At 39.3% G+C, this 22,891-nt stretch overlaps 2 protein-coding genes across 3 annotated transcripts in view; one reads left to right on the top strand and one right to left on the bottom strand.

Moving 5' to 3' along the window:
• LOC117206234 (cytochrome b5-like) overlaps window positions 1-22,891 on the bottom strand; it is a 68,527-nt gene that overhangs the window by 7,376 nt on the left and 38,260 nt on the right. The window lies entirely within an intron of this gene.
• Window positions 1-22,891, top strand: part of LOC117206233 (junctophilin-1-like) — a 45,829-nt gene that overhangs the window by 1,683 nt on the left and 21,255 nt on the right. Inside the window, 2 exon segments of the mRNA XM_033445384.1 lie at window positions 4,321-4,922; window positions 10,894-11,105. Of these exon segments, the coding sequence (XP_033301275.1) occupies window positions 4,633-4,922; window positions 10,894-11,105 (502 nt within the window). The 5' untranslated portion in view covers window positions 4,321-4,632.

The following is a 22,891-nucleotide window of genomic DNA, read 5'->3' as shown; positions in this document are numbered from 1 at the left end:
CAAGAGGCATGCGTGGAACGAGGGCGTCGCACGTTCGCTTAGATTTGGCCTGTAATATTTTTCGCCGACTAAACGCCGATCGAGGCGTTCGCATCGAACCGAAATGGAAGAATTAACTGGGTGGAAATCGATGGATTTTTGGGCGAAGAAGGCGGTCGATCGTCTCGAAGTTGGCACTCGAACGAGCATTTCGAGGGAAAAACGATCCTCTAGGAGGAGTTATTTTAATAATGAGGGTATACCGGCGCTTTGTGGCCTCTCTTTTCTTTTTCTCGTGACCGCGCCGGCGAGCGTGAGAGCATCATCGGGGAACGCGTAATTATTTCTCGTTGTTGCGTGCAACAATAGGCACACCGAAGGGGGATCGATTAATTGATTTCTGTTATATAAAAAAGCGGGAGGACACGAGCGAGGATTGGACGGTCCGCGTTCTACATAGACTCCGTAGCTTTCGATCAGCTCTCTTCGTTCATTCTTCGACGCACAAAGAAGAAGATAAAAAAAATAGACAACGTTACAGTCGGAGTCTCGTAGGATCGTTGACACGGGGGAATGTATTCTAATAAATTCAAGGAAGCCTAGTTTCTGTAAGGGGGAGGAAAGCGACTGACCGACATTGATGAGTGCAGCATCAAAAATGCAGTCCTATGCACCGGCTATAGACGCGTCCATGCTGTTTCATCGATCGATCGAAATCTTTGTTCACCCAGTCGTTTAGATCTCATTGCATGTTCCCGTAGCAAGCAAAGCACCCCCCATTTCGTAACTTTTACTACGACTTCAACTCAACGACGTGCAAGTTATTACGTTTACTTGTTGTCAAGATTCTTCTGTTATCAAATCGAAAGGCAGATTGTTGAGTGTTTTCGTAGTTGCTTGTAAATTTCTTTGAATTCATTCTGAAGAAAAATATTCCATTTAAGAGGGAACATGATTGCGCGCCGAATGTGATCGTTAATGTTTCTACTTTTGGTAGAATGAAAAAATCTATCACTGAGTTTTCTAAGTTTTTCGTTAAGTTATATTCTCCGGATTTCATTGAGAAGGCGAGTGAACGAAACATTCCAAGTTTCTCGTAAATTTCCTCGAATTTCATTCTATGCAAGGATGTTCTACGAATAGGAAACACGTGTGCTAGATATAATTGTTGATATTTCTCGTTACGCGTTCATTCAAAGTTGGATCATCTAAATATATCAAACACGTAAATTCTCCCATGAATTAGTAATCATACAAATCTGAATGAACACTCATGCCATGATACTTTACCGCCGTTTACAGCCTCTATTTACCGGCTCTCAGAAATTTTCTTTCGAATCACTCGTGCAAGCTCCTACGTATACAAGTATACACGATACATCAACAAACGTTAATTAGCAATATAGCGTGTTCGTTTCGTACACGTGAATCTCGCTGGGATTCAGAGCCCATACCGTATCAATCGCGTTCGCCGATGCTATTTCTAAATATCATTAATTTTTATCTACACGCTCCGGTACACGTGTTCGACAAGGCGGCTGGTTAATCGGAAATACGAACAGCTCGACTGCCTCGCACTCATCGACGAATTAAACCACCCAGACATCAAAGATATAAATTCTTCTTGAACCAAACCTATCGTAAATTCCTCTTGCGAATTCAATTAACATATTCTATAGCTATTCTTTGGTATTCACGAACCAGGGTTAACCCTTTCACTCTCGATATATATTACGTGTACGTAACGTTATCTGTACTTTAGTACGTTCTCGATCAATAGAATGTCCTTATTTGACATCTCTTAGATCATTCGACAAAATTTGTTTTTATTATCAATAATCGCTAAAACATAATTTTCCTCGGAGGCTAAATAAGTATTGGACCGTGAAAGGGTTAAGGGATGACCCGGTTAACAGGTTAATCCAGGAATCAGTACTGTACGTCCTCGAAAGCATCGAGTCAGACCCGAATCTGTATTTCGGCAAATCGTCGCCGATTTTCCGCGAGCGGCGCGAGAAACTCCTACTATTTATAAATGGTTTGAACCCGGTCGCATTGGCGAACCTCTGGTCCGCTCGAGCTGCCGCCTCGTGGGCCGCCGCCGGTGTGGGGAACAATTCGCCACCCCATGGTAAAAATAGAAGCTCCTAGCCAGCTAGCCGAGAAGCTCGAGGCTAGAGCTCGAGCACGAGCACCGCTCTAGCGTGTTGCTAGAGCGGACGGACGTTGGGCGGGTGCGGTGAATCGTGTCTAGCCAGCGGTCGCGAACGGTTAAACGTCGACGTCGCGACGACACCGGGTTTCCGGGCCCCCGTTGATCATGCTGACGCGTACCATCGCGATTACCATCACACCAACGACTATCGCTCCTACCAAGACTTAACAACACGAAGTAAATCGCGATCGGACACGAAGGCAACGGTGACGTTACCGATGATCATCTCGATCCCTAGAAGCTTGTCCTGTACGTCGTAAAAAAAGAGAAAGAGAAATAGAGAAGAGATAGAGAGAGAAGAAGGTGCGAGTGTGTGCTTCAACCGGCTAATCGCTCGTTCTTCTGCGTTCTATCGTTTTCTGCTATAGTGTACCGCGTGCGTAGTTTCGTTCGGTGGATCCACGAAACGAAAGGATAGAGGTGAATCGGCCGTCGAGCCCAACGAGGAATCGCTCTATATTCCCTGGCCGAACGGCACTGCTCCTCGCGAAACTCTGCTCGTCGTGAAGTCTAGTGAATATTTTAAGACCGACAAGAGGCCGCATGTAGGAAGAGGCGGCGCGGGCTGATTCACTGGCCATCGTGTTCGCACGTAGGAGGACCAGGGAGACCAGGCGGTACAGAATGCCGCTGTTCTTCTTCTTCTTCTCTTCATCTACTACTTGCACGTAGACTAACGCGACCAGCAACTAATCTAGAGAGGAACCAAGCTCCAACTGTTCCTCTAATCGGACGAGCTTTCGCGCCTTCGTTTTAACAACTGACCGAGCGACATACGAACACAGAACATAGGATAGGAGCGAGCTAAAGCTGAGGTGGAACAAGAGAGATAGAGGCAGAGGGGAGGAGAGCAACGAGAGAAAGAGTGGAACAGAGATAGACTGTGTAGCAGAGGGAGAGCGAGTGAGAGAGGGTCACATTCCGAGCGGATCACGGATGCTTATAGAAGCGTTGCGTAACGGCGTCAGACGGACGGCGAAACCGCGGCTGCTGTTCAGCCGTCGAGTTTCGACAAGTTCGACGAAAAACCTGCTGCATCCTCTCCTGGTATTAAGACTGCCCATCGAATGCCTGGAGACGGATACTACTACGTTGATATTCGGGAAAACTCGAAAGTGTATCGTCGATTGTGCCGTTCGCGCAGTGCCGACTGACCACAGGTGATCGGATCTAGATGGAACGTTGATCGGAATCGTCGATTTTGGGGCGAATTAGCAGAAGAGAAAACGCGCTCTCTCTCCCTTTCCTTTTATCGATTGTCGCGGATTCGTGGCGCGTGGCGCGAAATCAGCTGCTGACTCGATAGGGAATCTGAGCCGCGTTTAAACTGGCTGCTTACGGTGACGAGTGCGTGCGAATGGCTGCGTGTGCGTGCGAGTCGAGCGCGTGTTAGGCTCGAAGGATAATCGGCGATCGATTAGCGGAATCGCCAGAACCCTGTCGATCGATAGTGGTGAGAAACGTAGGGATGAGGAGAAGAAGGAAGTGCAAGGAATAAGAAATCGACGAAAGTATCGAACGTGTAAAACGACGCACGGTGCTACGAAGGAAATCGTACGGGTGTATCGATTCTCCTTGTGTCCTCAAGTGTTTCAAGGCCACGGGAAGCCGGTCGAAGCCGTTTCGCAGGGGAGTCACGAGATCGTCTTTGTGAACTGTGATCGTAGTTCGTATTGCCGAGACTCGAGGTTTTGCGGCGATGATGTTCCTTTCAGGTCCGTTGCTGTCCGACCAACGGCAACTAAAATTAACCCGTGTCGAATCCTAGAGCGTTCTCGTCTAGCCTCGCTTCGGGCTGAATTTCGTATTTATAGATCGTACACAAAGAAGAGAAAAACCGTATCCTTGACATCCAAATAACCAACCGGTCGATCATTGATCGATAACGCGTGACCATGCTGGTTCAGAGAAATTTACCCTAATCTCGTCGTTAGGGCATAGTAGCGCTCGAGTCTCGTCGATTCTTCGAATCGTTCTTTAAGACGACCCCGCGCTCCCGTGCGAACACATCGGACATAATCGCGTACGCGAGTTTTCACGTGGCTAAGTAAAATAGTTGACGCGATCAGTGTTTCTCGTCGACGATTTGGAGTGATCAACAAAGGGTTGTTCGTGTGATCTTGCAGAGGTCCGTTGGTGGTACGCGTAAAACGAGAAGAACCGTGGAGGTGGAAGGAAGGAAGGATGACGGAGCAACGTTCAGCAGGGAGACGAGGCGCGTGCGATTTTTGGTAACGGGTCAGCGCGACGACACTAACGAAGACGACGAAGACGAAGACGACGATAAGGAGCACGACAACCACAACGATTACGACTACGACCACAATCACGACGAGGAAGAAAAAGAAAAAGGCAAAGATTACGACGTGGGTGGTGGGGAAACAAATTGGTGGTGGAGGAGGAGGAGGTGGTGGAAGACTAGAAAGTGGTGTTAAGAGATGCAGCAACAGCCAGCGCCGAACGGGGTGGCAGGTGGTGCTGAATTGCCTCAAACAGGTGGCATAAGCACTGCCCAACCTGGAGCGACAGGTACCGCCACGGCGGCGTCTAATCGTGCCCAGGTTAACGGTGGCAGATTCGATTTCGACGATGGCGGCACCTACTGCGGCGGTTGGGAAGATGGAAAAGCTCATGGACACGGCGTATGTACGGGACCCAAGGGCCAAGGTGCATACTCTGGTAGCTGGCATTTTGGTTTCGAGGTCTCCGGTGTCTACACCTGGCCTAGGTGAGACCAGACCTTCGGATTCTTATTAATTTTTGGCATGCTTTCAATTTGCTCTATTCACCCCTTGCCTCGCTTACTAGCGCCGCTTTTCTCGACTCTCTCCGGCGAATTTTGATCGGGTTTCTTATTTTTTTTCGAGAATCCTGAGTTATTCCGTTAGGATGTTGATATACGGGCTCTTTCTGTTCTTTTTCTTTTTCTTTTTTTTATCAAAATGCGTCGTTATAAAATAAACGTAAGGACGATCATTAAATGCAACTTATATATGAAAATCGTTTCTTAGTGGTTTATAGTTAAACATTAATAATGTGGATTAAATTAAAATTCCGATAAAACGGATCTTTTCGAAACTTCGTTTAAGATACTACAAAGACATCGCAACTCTTGAAATTCTGGCCTTCAACGATTTAAAACCACAAATGCCCTCTCTGTTCGTTACGGATTAAAATTGATCTTCTCGGTTAAGCCAATCTCCGTGTACATTGTTACTATCCAGATCGTAAACCGTCTTCAATTAGCGGAACGATGTCAAATCAAAGGCATCATGAATTTAATTAATAAAAACGTTATTCATCTTCAATTTATCTAGAACAATCTTTACCTCATGTTCTAATTGCCTTTCCATTAACTACAAAAACAGACATTAGATTTGCTTGCTGTCACTCGTCTTTCTATTTTGAAGATTCTCGGTGAATAATAAACACTTGAAACAGGCATCCGTGTAAATGAAACTGGTTCAGGCTCGTTAGTTCTTGCTGGAGCGTGCATGCCCGAGTATTTCGGGGATACACCGGCACAGCATCGATATCTCGATCGCGGTCGAATGCTTTCAAACTCGGTTCTCTTGTCTCGAAAGCTAAATCTCCTCGACTCGCAAGAGGACTAAAATAATTACTCTCGATAGAACAAACACGGTCCAAACTTGAAACGATCGATTATATTCGATCAAATTTCATCCAACTCATCTACCATTTCGTCGTACGTGAATGATATAACTATCGTTTTCTTAAATATAGACAGCCCGTAATATAGGATTAGGTAGTGGAAGCTTTTCTATCAAAAGCAAAAGCAGAGCTTTCACGGGTTACATACATCGCTAGAAGCAGAAAGAACCCGTAAACCTCATCTTCTGAATCCTAAAGACGACACAGATCCAGATAAACGACCACGAAACGGATGAAGGTTTTCGCTCAAAGAGGAAACGTAGAGCTCTTTAACGAGCACATTGAAACGTTATAGTTGAGATGACCAAAGTTGATATTTGAGTGATGAGGATTTGGTCTCGTTGTTATGTGGAAAAGCAACTCTGAACGTTATGACGTATTCACAATACAGTAATCACATAATAGTAACCATAAATGTCACAATAACGATGTTTCCATTTATCAGTCGCACTATCAATGCATTTTTGTGGAAAGAAAGCGTGAACCGATTTCGACTAGCAGACGTCATCGAATAGAGAGATGATAAATTCGTACATTTAGCCTGGCCGTACGGCATTTAGCTGATTTTACTCTATCTTTGGGAACCGTCTCTAACGGCGTGAATTCGAGATAAACGGGAGACCTTGACACGTATCTCGGTATATACCTGGGGCAGGGCGGGAATCTCCCGATCCTGAAAGTAGGTCATCGAGTGCAAGGACAACGAGTCCGGGTCAGTGGGATCCGAGCGGTTAGGACCTAGTTCACGGACGCGGCAAACAATCGTTTCGCCAAATTTCCAGGACTTTCAGCCAACGGCTCTGACAGGGGGGAAATAATCCTCGGTTCATCATAGAAGCTTATTTTCTTTCGTTTTTCAATGGTATTCCTGTTCAATCGCCTCTTGAGAGATTTTTCGATTGTGTTCAATGGTACAAGTGCATTTCTTCTTCAAATGAGATCAATGTATATAGAATATAATAATATATAACGTTTGTATTTATCGAAAGGATTTTTGCAACGACGTATAGCAATATGAAGATTACATTTATGGTAATAAAAATGCCAAAATATATAAGCCGCGTATGATATGCAAAACTATAATATATTCGTTCTGATATTTCGAAGATAAAATAAATCTCTGTCTAGTTTCGCCTAGAGAAGAAAAATAAAAAATAATTATCTTTGCGGTCAGTAAAGCGGTTAACTTTACCTATAGTTTGCTCAAATAACAAACAATGCTACCATATGTATCACTTTCACAGTCTAATATTCTTCTAGAGAAGATCTGACTTTTGACAAGGCAAAAATTTGATGAAATGAAATATAATCACTAGATACATTTCGCTCGTTCTTATATCAAAGGCATTTTTCTTTTTTGCCTCATTCGTAAATAAATAAAAAAAAAAGACGGTGTAATAAGCTTCTGTGATAAAAATTGTGGAAACATTTCTCTCGGTGATTCTTTTCCACGGGACCGCGTAACGTTGTAAGTTGCGCGACTATATTTGAGCCGTCGATCGTTCCGGAAGAAATTTTGTCACGCAGCTTTAAATAGTCCAGTGCAACGAGAGCTCGTAAATATAAGTGTTATTAACATCGGCTGACACACGCACGTTTCAACGTATAGGGGAATTGACCCACATTTTTATGTATTTTTAGTACGACGGTGTTCATCAATGGGAACACTCGGGATTAGGCCGAAACGAAAAGAATCATCGCGAATTTGAAATTACTATATTTAGAGTGTTTCGCGGGACTTGGAACAATCCTGAATTCGTCACCCTGTCAAAAACCATAAATAATTCGTAGATCCTTGAAGCATTCGGTAGCCACGGTTCGACTATTCGGATAATAGGTCACGTTGATGCATCGAAACTTCGGATTGTCCAAGAATATACCAATATTATCGAATGTCAGTTATTGGGACATCTGAACCATCCTAAACATCCAGATACCAAAACTGTCTGTTCGTCTCTGTGTATTCAAATTCCATGTTACAGATCATATTGCAAATTTTCTTTTGCCTCGAGAGAAACGAAGGTTTCCTGCTAGCGGTTTTAAATTAGGTCGGTTCCATTTACTTTAGTTATATATTCGCAGTTTACTAATAATGAGAAATTTCTATCTACACTTTTGACAGTGATAACTTATACCATAATTCTTCGAATTTTGGCTTCGATATTAGCGAAGTTGGAGTACCCATCGAAGAATTAGCGACCTCCTTAAACGGTGGTAGATAAGCACGACGTTTTCGTGCGTTTTATGCGTATCGATTAACCAACCACGTTAACCAGTCATGTTACAATTACGAGAACACGTTGTGGATTCCGTGACCTCACGTAACAGAAAAATGTCATTCGAAAGGTCTGGGTTTGATCGTATCGCGAATCAAAGTCACGCACGTCGAACAAGTTTCTAATTGAGATATAACAACACGTTTTCGTCCCTTGATCGATTTTGTCTTCGTCTTTTCGTTTATTTTAAACTACCAAATTATCTTGCATGATCATTGAAATAATATAAAACAGAAAAAGAGAAAAACGAAAGAAGGGTCGCTTCAAAATTTCGAATTACATAAATTAATATCGTGACAGATGTATACATAGAGTATCAATTCCAAGATCCAATTCGCAATAATGAGGGTCATAGAATAATTAAAATAGAAAATGATCGTTCCACTTTAATCGTTAATTACACTGACTAAACCTTATCGGATGGCTATCGTGCATGTGTTTAACAGTTCAAACAAGGTCATTCTATAATTGTAATGAGCAATTAGAGGGTATTAAAGATCTTTCAGCGTGACTGTGGTCGTTTCTTCTTTTAATACTCTCGCCACGTTTCGGTGTTGGTTCCTCTCGATCAGAGTGCGTCGCTGGCGACGTTGAAAGGGTGGAAATACCGTGGAAAGAAAATAGAAAGAGGAAAAAAGGAGAAGGGACAAAGATGGGGAACTTATGTTTCTCGCGACCACGTATCTGGGCCGAGAGATTCCGTCGTTTCGTTTCCGTCTAAATTGGAGCAAGGTCTTCGTCAAGTCACGTTTTCCTAGGGATGCCCGATAAATTACGATGCTGCCTTTCGTTGATGACGAACTCGAGACCACAAATGACGTGGAACCATTTTTCGGCAATTATCTCTGTCATTGGTCATAATAAAGTGGAAAACTTTATTCGTTTATATTTTTGGTGGAAATAGATAGCATGCTTGTGAGTCATCGGATAACTCTTGAAATTAAGAAGAAATATTGTTTCGTTGATAAGGTGGATGACTGTACTAAGTTTATGTTGCGATATTTCTATATTCAACAAGATTTCTGAAAAAGGATCCAATAAGATAAAATGATGGGTCAAGTAAATGACGTCAGAGGTTTTAGTTCCAGTTGTTTGAAAATAAAAAATTCAAATTATTCGCAGGAAAATGTTGCAACTTCATTCATATGGCGAATATCAACGACTTGTCCATTTTTCGTTTCTCCTAAGCGGCCGTCTTCGATATTCGATATCAACACGATTTTCAATCTTCGTCCGCTGTTAATTAAAATGAGCTCTGGAGCTGTGTGCAAGCGACACTGGTGCGTGAATATTGTCGCGAATGTCGAACCGTAATTTCCGAATAATCTCTAGCAAGCAATATCGCCAAAATCCACATTATAGAAAAAAGAAAAGAACGGTTAATAAACCTAAACGTGAAGATATATAAGTTACAAACATATACAAGTTACCTAACAAATATACTAGAATAATAAAATAATAAAATAAAATAAATTTTAGTTTAGGTTTTCTTCGACTAATTTTATTTATAAAAATAAGAATTTACATAAACAACCGTAGTATCAAGGATAAAGAACCAAAGATAACAGAAACTGATTTTTAACAACGAGTAATCGTGATTCTTTTTATATGAAAAGCTATCTGTGTCAAATAAATATTTATGAAAAACGTATATCTTTTCCGTGAAAAGAACAAAGTACATTTGTTGCAACGTATTTTTTATATATACAGAACTGTATATGTGTTAGCGACAAAACCAACAAAGAATTTGGTCTTTCTTCGCATGGCGCAATATCGAGGAAGAGAAAGATTCTTCATTGCAACTTCGAATGAAACACAAAAAGGAAAATCGCTCCTTCAGATCGAAGCATCTGTTTCTTTTTCCCTTCAGAAGTCGAGGAGGATCCACTCGTGCGAAACATATTCGTCTTTGAGCACCGAGTATTTGTTGTGTGGAAAAGCGTACGAGTATTCGAATTTGAACGCGATAAAAGCTGCTGAAAAGACCAAAGAGCATTTCGATAACGAGTTCCTTTCGTATCGATTGTATGCTGGAAGCTGACTAGCAAAATCTGATTTGTTCCATATAATTCCTGTTATTTTTATTGATCAGATTTATAAAAGATACGCAAACCAACAGTCTATAATCTATAAAAAACACAACAGTTCATACATTCATATATTTCAAATAGGTGACTTCGGATCAATCATTTAACACGAAGGATAGAACATGCGTCAAGATAATCCAGATGAAAACTATCGGAAAAATATACGATGTAAACAAAAAAAGTTTTATCCATATATTTAAATCGTTAAAAAAGCATATATATTAGTAAATGTGTATAATTAAAAAAAAGAGTTAGTAATTTTTAAATTTTCAGAAATCATTTGTTCTGAATCTATAAAATTTCCATAAAATATTAGGAATCTTTTAGTAATTCTCATAATTTTAGTGTCAATAAAATTAACAATTTTTATATATTCCAAATTCTCTAAATAGCAATCTCCATGACACAAAATTGTATTAAAGAGATCTTGTTCACCCTTCGACGAGCCTTATCTCTCCGAAAGAAACTTCCCTTTCAATACAAAGCAGTAAGAAACACGAGACAAATCCAATTAGCAAAACAGTTTGAATCACGAAGAGCAACAAGTCCGGAAAGTGTCTTTGATTACTGTGGTGCATCGAGGCTAAGGGGCGAAACGCAAGCGACTGATTTTCTGAGAACATCTTATATCGTATTATCACTCGTCAACAATATTGAATTTCAGTGGATCGGTTTACGAAGGCCAGTGGCAGAATGGGAAACGCCACGGTCTGGGCATGGAAACCCGTGGACGGTGGATTTATCGCGGCGAATGGTCTCAAGGATTCAAGGGTCGATACGGTGTCAGACAATCGACCACGTCCACGGCGAGGTACGAGGGCACGTGGGCGAGTGGACTTCAGGATGGATACGGTTCAGAGACCTACGCGGACAGCGGTGAGTTCTACTTTAATCGTGCTTTTATATTGAAAGAACGCTGGTTTCTCGCTCCTTTTACGTGCATTTTGTGCATCGTACGTGGGCGGAGATATCGAGTGTGGTATATTAAAAAAGGCTGAATGGGATGCGTTGTTTATATAGATCATTTCTTATTGTAATTTTTCTGTGGTACTTTATGCCGCGAAGCATGCTATTTTAAAAACAATTTAACGAAGGCTTGATAAATATTTGAGAGATAAATAATTAATGTAAGGGGGACTCATTATTTTAATGGGATTATTAATAATGGAATGAAGAACGAATAGAGTAGCATTACATCGCAAGTGCAAAGTTTGAAAATTATAATTTGAAAAAAATAAAAGTCTAGAAAATTAATTACAATTTCTGTACAAAGTTGTACATTTTTCGAGCATGGAGGAGGCAGCGAATTATTCGTTGTCTGACTCGATACGAACAGAATCTCCTGCCGCTTGAAAGAAGTTCAGGCGAAATGCAAAATAATACGAACCATTGGAGAACGCGGTAGGGAAGGTTGACGCGTAATAGGAACGAAATAAAGCTGTCAGAAACAGATCAAAGGATACGGCGTATCCTGGGTGTCGAAGCAACTCGTGGAAATCTGTGTCAACTCCAAGTGACAAGCCACGTGTCCGGGATTGATCTCGACGCGGATTAATCGACTCGAAGCTGTCGATTCCTCGACGAACTTTGATCCCACTTAACCGATGAGAACCGCCATTCGAATTTTTTGCGTTTAATCCTGTAGTTATTAATAAGTACTTTAATTACTAATCTGTCTGCTAGAGACGTAGTCTCTTTTTCGCACGAAATTTGGAACACTGCCAATTTGGCAGTATAGCCAACACGACCATCTTTATGACTAGCTTTTCCATTGCTTTAATAATCAATAAACATAGATATTCGTTCGATTTCGTATCAAATAATTTGATATTTCATTTATTAATCTAAATTCGCGAAGAAAATCTTTGAGATTGAAGACAAATTTCCTATGGATATTTTATACCGTCCTGTTGCTAGATGAGCGATTTATCTAAAAAATTGTCAGTTTTGAAATATTTACAGAAGTTGTTTCTATATATCAAAAAATTGAACTGTGTATTAGGATAGCAATGTTATAATTATATAATAAAATATTATAGCATTTATTATATATATGTAACTCACACTACACAAGAATCTTACGTGTTTCTTAATTAATAAGGAATTTTCCTTAATTACGTCACTCTTTTATCAAAAGATGATAATGCGAAATAAATCACAACGATATTAAGATTATTATAACGATTTAAGTTCTTAATGAAGTTGTGCATGCTTGATGAAAGACAGTAATTTCATGGGATAGAAATAAATAAGTAAACGTTCACATTAATTAACGTCGCGTGTCGACGAGTTGCGTGCGATGACAGTGCGTGTCGCGTTACCAGCTATATATCAGGAATCCTATAATTCTAACCTTTGAAGGTATTTCCTTTCGTGGGCGTCGTGCGGTTAGTCGATGTTTTAAAGTCACGTGCTAACGAAATCGGACATAAACCTCCACTAATTCAACAAACACCAGACCTACAATTAATCCAAACTATTCATTCGAAGTCGAATTTGTTCCGTTTATGTAGGGAAATGAAATAAGTAACAAGGTTTTGGAGATGAAAAATACATGTTTTAGATTTTAGATGATTTCTGTCCTGCCCGAGGAATGAAAGAATACATGTGTCATTGATTCCTAAATTAATCTGTGATGGCACACTATATGCATCATATGCATAAAACTTTGCTTTAATCTTTACGTAATATCGTCTGTTACTTCGTTTCAGTAACGTATTTCCCCAGATAGCTTTTTTAAAATATGTCTTTAATACTAGCTGATAATAAAAATTTCTTTTAGAAACCTGTGTTATTGGCTGTTTTTATCAGTAATGCGTCACCGACTTCAAACAGATTAAGCCTTATATTCCATCTCTATGCTTTCTTTCATACGTCATTGCGTCGATTAATCTCGTGATACGAGTATCTTTTCACAAAAGAATCGTAATTTCAATGCGACTCTGATCCCTCGAGGGGAAATCGGGATTTCCATTCGCTCGACTTGTCAATCGAAATTTCTCCGGTGTCCCCGAGGCAATTTTAACCTTATTCCTAAACCAGGGTGAGAAAACAGCAAACAGCATGGCATGATGTCTGAGAAAAGACACGAAAGCAACGTGAAAACGGTGCGAAGTCACAGTTGAAATAAAAATCAGAGTTCCTTTCCGCGTTTCCGACGGGTTTATTTAATATCCATCGTGTAGCATTTCTGCGATCCATGGAAATGCAAAGTGACGGTCGGTGGTCCACAACGGCTCGTAAAGCAACTTTTAGATTGGCCGCGATAAAATCGTGTGACTCACACTCCAACTATTTTCCCTGGCCGTTGTAGCATTTCGAGCGAGTCCACGGATCGACCCCGATTCGCGTACGCACACGTACGGGAAACATTGCCGTGACTCTAGAAAAGAAAAAGAAATAAATCCAGGCGATCTATGGCTGTAGGAAAGACAAGCGTCGTCGACGATGTGGATATGAGCTAGCGAATGGGAAGGAAAAAGTGTCAGAGGGATAGCGTGTCATCGATTTTATGTAACCTATGTTAGTGAAACGTGAAATTTGGACGTTCACCTCTCGAGTATAATATATGGCTCGCTAGGAGAACCGATAGTGCGTTTTTTACCTTGTATCGATAAAATGTCAAGTCGTCGTTTGGTCGTATAACGTATCGTATAAGGAAGTGTTGTTACAAAGTTTCGGGTTAGGTTCGCTGTGTTAATAGAAAATAGAGGTTCAAAGGAAATGATTAAGTAACTAAACAAAGTACAAAATTTAAAAAATGAAATGACAAATAGACTCTAGATGTTTATACAAGTTTATAGCTTTATGAGTAACTTCGATAAAAAAAAAAGTTTCACCCTGTAAATCGATATTTTGTGTATTTTTGTGTATCATGTACTTTCTGTACATTCTTGCGGCCAAAAATTTCCGATAAATACATAAACATCCGTAGTCTAATTATAAGTCACGGTGAATCATATTCACCCAACATCGATGAAAATTTATCCTTGAAAAACGTTGAATTCGACACTCTAATTTATTTTTATACACTTTGAAGACATTAAATAGACACGTATGAAATATTTTTGTCAATTTGGTATTCTATAAGGTAATATCGGCAATATTATACTTTTTATATAAACCTGTTTTTAATATTAAACTTTTACTCGATAAAATAACACTTCGTAGAAAAGTATTTAATACTTGTTCTAAATAATCGATAGGAACCACGCATAATATATCCACACTTCAATCGAAATAGAATAGAACCATGTTAAGTATTATTTTGGTCGACCTCGTGTTCGGAACGAATAAAAGCTGCTATAGAAAGGATTTGGACAAATCGATACCACCAAGCAACTCCCCGTGCCAATGATTTCATCGTTTTAGAATCTACAGACTTGGAAACGACGAAAACAATCTTCCCTTCGATGATCATTTTCTTCCTTTTAATCGCTCCACGGAGATAGCTTCGTTATTTTTATTTTATTCGATCAACAAAATCCATCACCCTCTTGTACCACTGTCTGACCTTCGGCCCTCGTCGCAAGAGAAGGATCGCTAGCGGGAAATAAACGAGTAAATTGCGATTGATCGAATCTTCTGTTCCAATATATCGTCGATCGGCACATCTGTTTTTTCGTCCCGTCCTTCGATCAATCCCTATCCATCTATAGAAACTATTTGCACGGTGGTGGAGAACAAAATATTCGTCTATATCAAGAAAAAGAAAAGAGACATAGAAAATATTATATAAGGCGTGGTACGAAATATTCGAAAATATTTTATGGAATTTTTTCATTGAAGGCACCGAGATATCGAGAAAACTTCGTTTCAAAAAAAGAAAGGTTTTACTAATAATATTAATTCAATTGAGAACTTTGGTAAACGCATAGTTTTTACGTATTGTTTGAAAATCAAGACCAAGTTAATTACGAATGAACATTTAACAGACCATATCATGTTTTTCCTTTTATTTGTGAATATTGCTCGCTCAGTGACAAAATATTAATTTCAGTTCTAACGAGAATTTCATAATAATATTGTTCGATAGGATTTGATGAAACGTTGCTAAAACGGATAACCGAATGTTGGAAGGAAATTGTTGTGCTACTTAGAGAGTATTACATTGTTGGCTTAATATTCCGGAATCGATCGATAGTGATACAAAGCATCGACATACTGTTCAGGATTACTCCTGAAAATAATGATACCCGTAGATAACAAACTACGAAATTACATGGGGAAACGATCGCGAAATCTTGGATAAACTTTTACCAGATATAATTACAATCTCGAAGGAAGAACCGTATTCTTTAACAAACACATAACGAAATATATGACATACAATTTACAAAAGTCCTTAGATAACAAAAACCTTCAACCATAAAACATATCTTTTGCTTACTGTTGAACCTTATTACACAATTGAGCTAAATTAGTTGCCCTTTTTAGTTAAAATGCTCTGTTTAACATTTTTCAATTTTCAAAATATCTTGAAATATTAAGAATTCCCCAGATCTGACATCTTTCTGATCGTTTAAAGTCAGCGACAAGAATAATCGGCGATACTTGCGCGACTTTTCTGTAACTATCAGTAAAGAAAATCGTAAAAAAGAATAGTCGGTTGCTCCACTTTTTAATCACCCTGTATATTAATTTCACCTCGAACGTGAGCGGAAGAACGGAAGAATGGAAACAATCGCGGCAAGGGAAGAACAATAAGACCGAGTTCGAAAGAAAAACAAGAACTAGAAGGAAGGAACGATGGAAAGAAGCAACTTGGAAGGAAGAGATGAAATATCGGAGCGCGAGGGAAAAGTAGAGAAGAAGGGAAGAAGGCACGGCGAGAGTCGTGAAAGGGTGAAAATGAGAAAAGAAGGGAAACGAGAAAATATGAGGATTTAGAAAAGAGGCGAGGGAGCTGAGACAGAAGTTGGAGAGAGAGAAAGGAACGCGCCAGTGGTGCGGATAAGTTTTATTGCGTTTCATTTCGCCTGCCGCACTTGAGCGCTTTATTTAGAGCCAAACGAGCCAGCTGCCCGCGTTTTCTGATCTCACGGCGCCCTCCTGTCAAGGAAGAAACGCCGACGATGATGTATGCTCGCCCTGTAAAATCATTACTTAACCCATTAGCCGCCGAACAGTGAAATAACGCGTGTAAGTTGTGTAAATGCAATCTCAGTAAGGAATACCTATACATATTTAAGCCTTTAACTTACTCATAATGTATCTTTACTTTTTGCTAAGTGTACGTTTGCAATAAACGGCTTGTAACTATTATTATTTTATGTTATTATTATTATTTCAAATTGGTTTCAAATTCTATCGCTGTATTCATGATAGTCGTGTATCATTATAGTATGAATGAAAATTCAAAAGGTTTCGTATAAACATATAAACACACACATAATACATTCATACAAATTTTCTATGAATAATATTTATAAATAATACACACACTAGAATGTTCTATAAATGTTGTAAATTGTCACTGTATTCCTGTCAAAATTAGGCAAAAAAGGAGTCTGTTTAATGAACTAAGAATTATCCGAGCAACCAATGTCCTAATTTTTATGAAATTCACGCGAGAAACGTGATTGCGTTTCAACGTCTGGACGATCCTCTTCTCGTAGATCACCTTCTGCTTTTCATACATTCAAGAAAGAAAGATTCTTAGCCATGCACGACAAGAGGCGTGCAAAAGGTGACACGTTTTTGAAAATTATATTACGCAAGCAGCCTGATCTAAAAAAAAAAACGTTTCTGCGTTTTCCGGGCTCGTCAAAGAAACGCTAAACGATGTTGTACGCGCCGTTCGAACATTTTGGATTTTCTTTTTTCTTGTCCTGTTTATTTTCATTACAGTTACACGCCACGCGGTATTTCGAGTGATTAAAGGGACTTTCGTGGAACAGCTTCTGGAGCAAAGTTACTAGCAACAAGTTTAAGACCATCAGTTTTGATGACTTATCTTTCCAGCATGACTGGCGAACATGTCTAAATGTTGGGAAAAATGCTTTTGTAACCGTAAGATTTTAAAGCAAGAAGCTAATGTTCCTAACATTGTAAAGATCAGTAGAAACTGTTTTAATCTTTCTTCTTTTATACCTTATGGCGCCGAATATTTTTTAGTCTGTGGAAAAATTACTTTTCATTAATTAACAATAATGAAATCAATACATATTTTTTTATGGTTTTACAAAGAGGATACACCGTGCTAAAAGAAGACCAGTTTCACAATCCACAAAAATTTTTTTAAAACATTGCAAGTCTTTTCGTTTGTTGAAATAAGAGCAACAGGGAGACAGAAAAATTCATAGTAACAGAGAATGAGCCAAGGATAATACAGGTAGAACCAATAATCTAGAGATCATTACCGATTGTCGTTACGATAAGAACATACGAGACGAACGTAAACGTAGCTGGAAGATTTAAAAGGACGTTGTTCACTTTGTGCCTGTTGTCTCGTTTACGACGCCATTGAAGCTAACGTAGCTCGTAAACCAAGGAAACTGAACTGCTGGATCGTTGCACGGAATACGAAATGCCCGGTGAACATTTTAAATTCCATCGAAACACGTTTAATTAGCACGTGCACCAATGTCTCGTGACGTCTCACGGAATCAACGAGCCGAGAAAACTCATCGTGCGACCAATTCCGGCCGAATGATCGTGCTATTTTCGCGTGTACTGCACGCACGTCCGAGATGACGTGACTGTGCCAGGCCGCTTCTTATTCGAGTCGCGTCGCGAATACGATGGTTTGTAGGCGAAATTCTCGAAATTGACGATCGGCGTGCCGCTTTTGGCAATTAGGAATCATGGATGCGTAGGTGGGGCTTTGTGACGACTTCCCTTCGTTACAGTGGTACACAGTTTCCCTTTTAAATAGAGGAATCTGGTGTGAATAATTCTTTAATTTTAGAATTTTTAGGTAATTCCAGTATGGTTGGCCCATAGTTTTTGACAATCAACTGAGTCAACGATTATTCTTGCGTATAGGAAAATTCATTACAGTTTCGGTGCATTGAAATGTTATTTTCAAATCGAGAACAGCGGAACAATTTTTAGCGGATCTTCGAGATTTATATCTAATTTGAATATGAATGATTCTATCTAGAATTTTTTAGACGATTCAGCTGATTGACATATCTACAGTTTCTGACGATTGAACCGCTTGAAAAATATAGAAAATTGAAGAAAGACAGGTTAAAATTGGACAAGGAAAATTTAGAATAAATTTTACTCGACCGAACCGAAGACAATTAACCGGCCAACCATTCCATAGGTTCATACCTGTTACAAGCTCGCTATTTTCCTGCGCTTTGGTCCTCGTTCGTGCGCAAAACCAAATTAACGGTTGAATAACTGTGTCTCTTTCTCTATCCATCTCTTTTCGTAACCATTCGAACGTTTAGATCCGCGAACCGTTCGAATGATTGATTACACGCCCGAGGATTGCTGACTTAAAAGATCATTAAAAGATCGATGGAAATCTGCGATGCAGCTGTGCAATGTAACACAAAAACACGCGCAAACACCGAGAAAATACGTCACGGTATATTCCAAATACACGTGCGCGTGTAACACGAAAATCTCAGCCAAGTTTGGCCTCGGGAAAGGTGCTGAATTACCAGAGGAAGATACGCAGAAAGTTTCTATTCTGCGTGCTGATACGGCCGATAACAATAGAAGCAGTTGTTTCTACTTTTGGATCTTTCTTCCACAATGCACCGGATCAAACCTTTTCACAGTTTATACGTAGCTTCATCCGATTAAACGAGATATAGCAAATTTACAGACGATCGCAAATATTCCGACGAAGTAGGAGATAATTTTATTATAAATAAATAAAGAATTATTAAAATAATGATTAATACGAATTACTGTGGATGTTTGTCGTTGATAGAAATTCATAATTATATGAAAACAAGTAAAAAAGGAGGAATATGGATAGAGTTTTGTTTCATCTATGTATTTAATATTATAACGAAAATACTATACTCTGAATGTTTCATATACTTTTTAATATTCTGCGCATACCTTCAAATTTGTCGGAAATGCGTAAAAATCCTCAGTCTAAATATTAGTATTTCTTGAAATGCACGCTTTCAAGGTCATTGATTACAAAGCCACGAAGCAAAATAAGTAGAATGAAGAAAATAATTCCACGTCGAAGTGTATCCAGGCACCAGCTGTGTAAAGGCGCGTGCATAGAGTGTGAAATGTGGAAGCGCATGTGTGTGCAAACCGCGTGGAGAAGGACAAGATCGTGCAAATATCATAATTATACTTACCATAGCGCTCCACCTTTAAAGCAATCCATGCAGACCGCGTTGATTCACCCTCCTGTTTGAACCTTTTGATTGTTGATCAATGCTATCGATCATTTTCTCGAGTATTGAATAATTGCACGATATTACGATGTTAAAAGAGAACGTGATGAGAAAAAAGATCAAGCAAATGAACGAGGTCTTTCACGTTTCTCGACCGGATCCCAACAATATTTCTTTCTTCTTCTCTAATGGAAGAAAAGGAAAACGAAACTAAAGAAAGATCACTGAATAAAAATTCAATAGACGGAGAAGTCTAAAGGGTGTCTAATTTACATAACAATTTGCACAGGGAATTAATTCGAGGAGGTTCTGTTGTCCCTTTACACGTGGGACCAGCAGTCGTGGAAACCGTATGAACGGAAGAAGCGCGGTTCGCGTTAAAAGGCGATTTCTCGCCGAGATAAAACGCCAGTGATTTGTTTTGTCTCTCTCTCTCTCTCTCTCTCTCTCCCACCTCCATGATAACGGTGGAAATTAATGAAAGAGCAACGTTTATAAGCGATTACGATATAGCCAGTAGGATTTCATAAGCGAAAAGGAGAAAAAAGCATATGTAATGGAAACGAAAAAAAGAAAAAGCAGAAAAATCAAACATATACAGAGTGTTAAAAAAGATAAGCGATATTCATGTGGTGTGAATTTGAATATCAAAGCAATGGAGAAAATTTATGAAGAAATAAATGACATTTAATATCCACCAATCTAATAATTTTACGCTAGAAATACATCGATAGCCGTATAGAATGATAATGGATATCTAGAATTGTCTTGAAATCTTTTGTCTTTTTGTCTTTTCTTAGCGCACTGTAGAAGAGCATTTTTTCACGCACTGATTACCGAGATACCTTTCCTGCTTTTTTTGTATACGATTCTTATCGCCTCTCGTTGAAACCATGAGAGCTCTCACAGAGATTATCCCGTAATCAGCGAAGTTAGGAGTGGAGAATGGCGAGAGGAACGATCCTACAAGTCTTTCAGTAAAGAAAACACGGTGATGCGAGCACGGCGTGATTTTACGCTGCTGGAAAAGCGATTTTGAATGAACTACCCCGGCCATTCGTGTGCGCTTGTTGTTTCTTATTTTCAGAAACAGACGATTCACCGCGAACAAGAGACGTCTTGTCTTTTCAAGATTAAAGGAAACGAAATAGAGTTTTTTCGCTCGTGATTCTTTCTTTGGTCGAACGAGATCCATCGGAGTTTCCTCGGTAAAGTAACAAGTTGAGCAGAAACGAAGGAAGTAGAATAGGATCTTAGTCGGGCATGGAGAAACACAAGACGTTTCCGCGGCCAGAACCGGGAATGCGAAACGATACATATCGATGATTCGATAAACATCCGAGTTTCTATCTTTGAGCGGTAATATAACTTGGTTAACCGGCATGCACCGATGTTAAAATATCGAGCTTGTATCCCTGAAACGAGCCCAGAACAAAGGAATTTTACGATGGCGCTTAAAACTTTCCTCCCTTTCATTACGCTCATAATACCTAACGGGCAAGGATTAGGATAAGGAAAACACAATCTTTGTGCGGGACGGAATTCTAACTTCTCCAGATTGATAATAATCTATTTGGAAATTTATCTGAGAGCAGAGTTACGATGTTAAATATTAAAAAGGAAATAAGTCCAGTATACAGGATATTTCGGTAATCGTGAAATTCTGTCTTACCAGGAACTCGTTTCACAAATTGAAATGTAAGCAAAATCAGTAAATAAACGGAAATTTTATCTAAAGAGGCATAAAATTAATATCTACCGCTGATGTGTACTTAGATAGCACAGAAACTGATAAGAAATCAATATTAGGTATGATATTAACGTTACTTGTAAACAGGGTGTGGCCTGTATCAAAATCTGTATTCGTCTACGACGTAGTTAAGTACAGGTATATTCAAAGAATATTCTTAACATTCGACCTTTTCGAAAATAAAGCCTCATGTAAGAATATTTTATTCTTTATTTTCCATATATTTTTTAAATTTCATTTTCTAGAACCATCCTCGTCTTGATTGTATCTTGATTATTTGCACACCCTGTATAGTAAGATTTCCAACACACGAAACAACGCGAAACACAATCTTTTAGTTAAGAATAAGGGGGGAAAAGGTTCGATTAATTAAAGTTCGTGTACTTCAGGGACACGATTCATTACGCGAGGATCATGATCACAGCCTGGCCGAATATCTCGTAAGCATTCCCTCGTTTCCCGTAGTTCATAAATATTGAACGACTGCTGCTGCACACCCTCGAACAAGAACGTCGTTCGTTTAAATAATGGATGCTTGCCCGACGTTACGAAAGAGGGAAAGTCAAAGATACGAAGAAACGAGTGTCTCTCCTGTAAGAGAGTTCGGTTTCCGTGATGTTCGCGTGATGAATGCGAATTTCTGCGTCTAACGAGTTAAGCCCGGCGTCTGGTTCTAATCGATCTACCTATCGAGAAATTATTTCGGGTCGTTCGACCTGGGATTCTTTTTCCGCTTACTTATCGCCCCTCGATCGAAAGTATCTTTTGGTATTTTCAGAGCTGTTATACGATCAAAATAATATTGTTAGTAACATTTTTCAGGCGGAATTTTTTCAGCTTATTTGACGGAAAATTGTAAGATTATATTATATAGATTAAAGAAATCTATAACTTGTTAATTCATTAAAAATTAAATTTATTAAATTATTCATAATTCATTAAATTATATATAATAATTGCAGTAACAATTACGATAATTTATTAATTATTTGGTAAAATAAAGATTGATCTGGATGCTTCTTTCGGACAATTAACTTCCAGGCTTTCGATACCTTTAAGCTACGCGTTCAATCGTGTCTGATCATTGACGTCTTGTTCCACTGGCGCTGAGCGAAATCTTTACGAATAAATATGATCTGAAGGATCGTTCTGAAACCGGTTTCGTGTTGTTGGATATAAACAGAACAGGAAAGAGGAAAGTACGAGGAGCAACAACTAGATATATATCGAACGAGAGTAAGATACTTTTAGGTTTAATTTATTCGATGTCTGGACGAGTAACAGCGCCCGCCGTGGAATATTTATCGAGTGTTTTCTATTTTCATATCGAACCTCGAGCGATATAGACTGACTCACAAAAAGTATTTAAATACTTTCATAGGTGTATTATGTGTATTATAGAAAACATTTTGAGAGAAATTTCATTAGTACCGTAACGAAACATAATTATCATGATTATGTTGGCAAAAACATATATAGCAAACATAAAATCATTTACGATAGTGTTCGCACATCGTATTTGCGTTCCCTTTACGACCGACTTCGTTCGTGGCGTATTTAGTCTCAAATTAGCATAGCTATGTCAATTGGGC

This window comes from Bombus bifarius, unplaced genomic scaffold (genome assembly GCF_011952205.1).
Source record: "Bombus bifarius isolate JDL3187 unplaced genomic scaffold, Bbif_JDL3187 scf7180000008000, whole genome shotgun sequence".
NCBI classification, from domain to species: domain Eukaryota; kingdom Metazoa; phylum Arthropoda; class Insecta; order Hymenoptera; family Apidae; genus Bombus; species Bombus bifarius.
The sequence above is the reverse complement of the archived record's forward strand: the minus strand, read 5'-3'. Positions and strand labels throughout refer to the sequence as shown.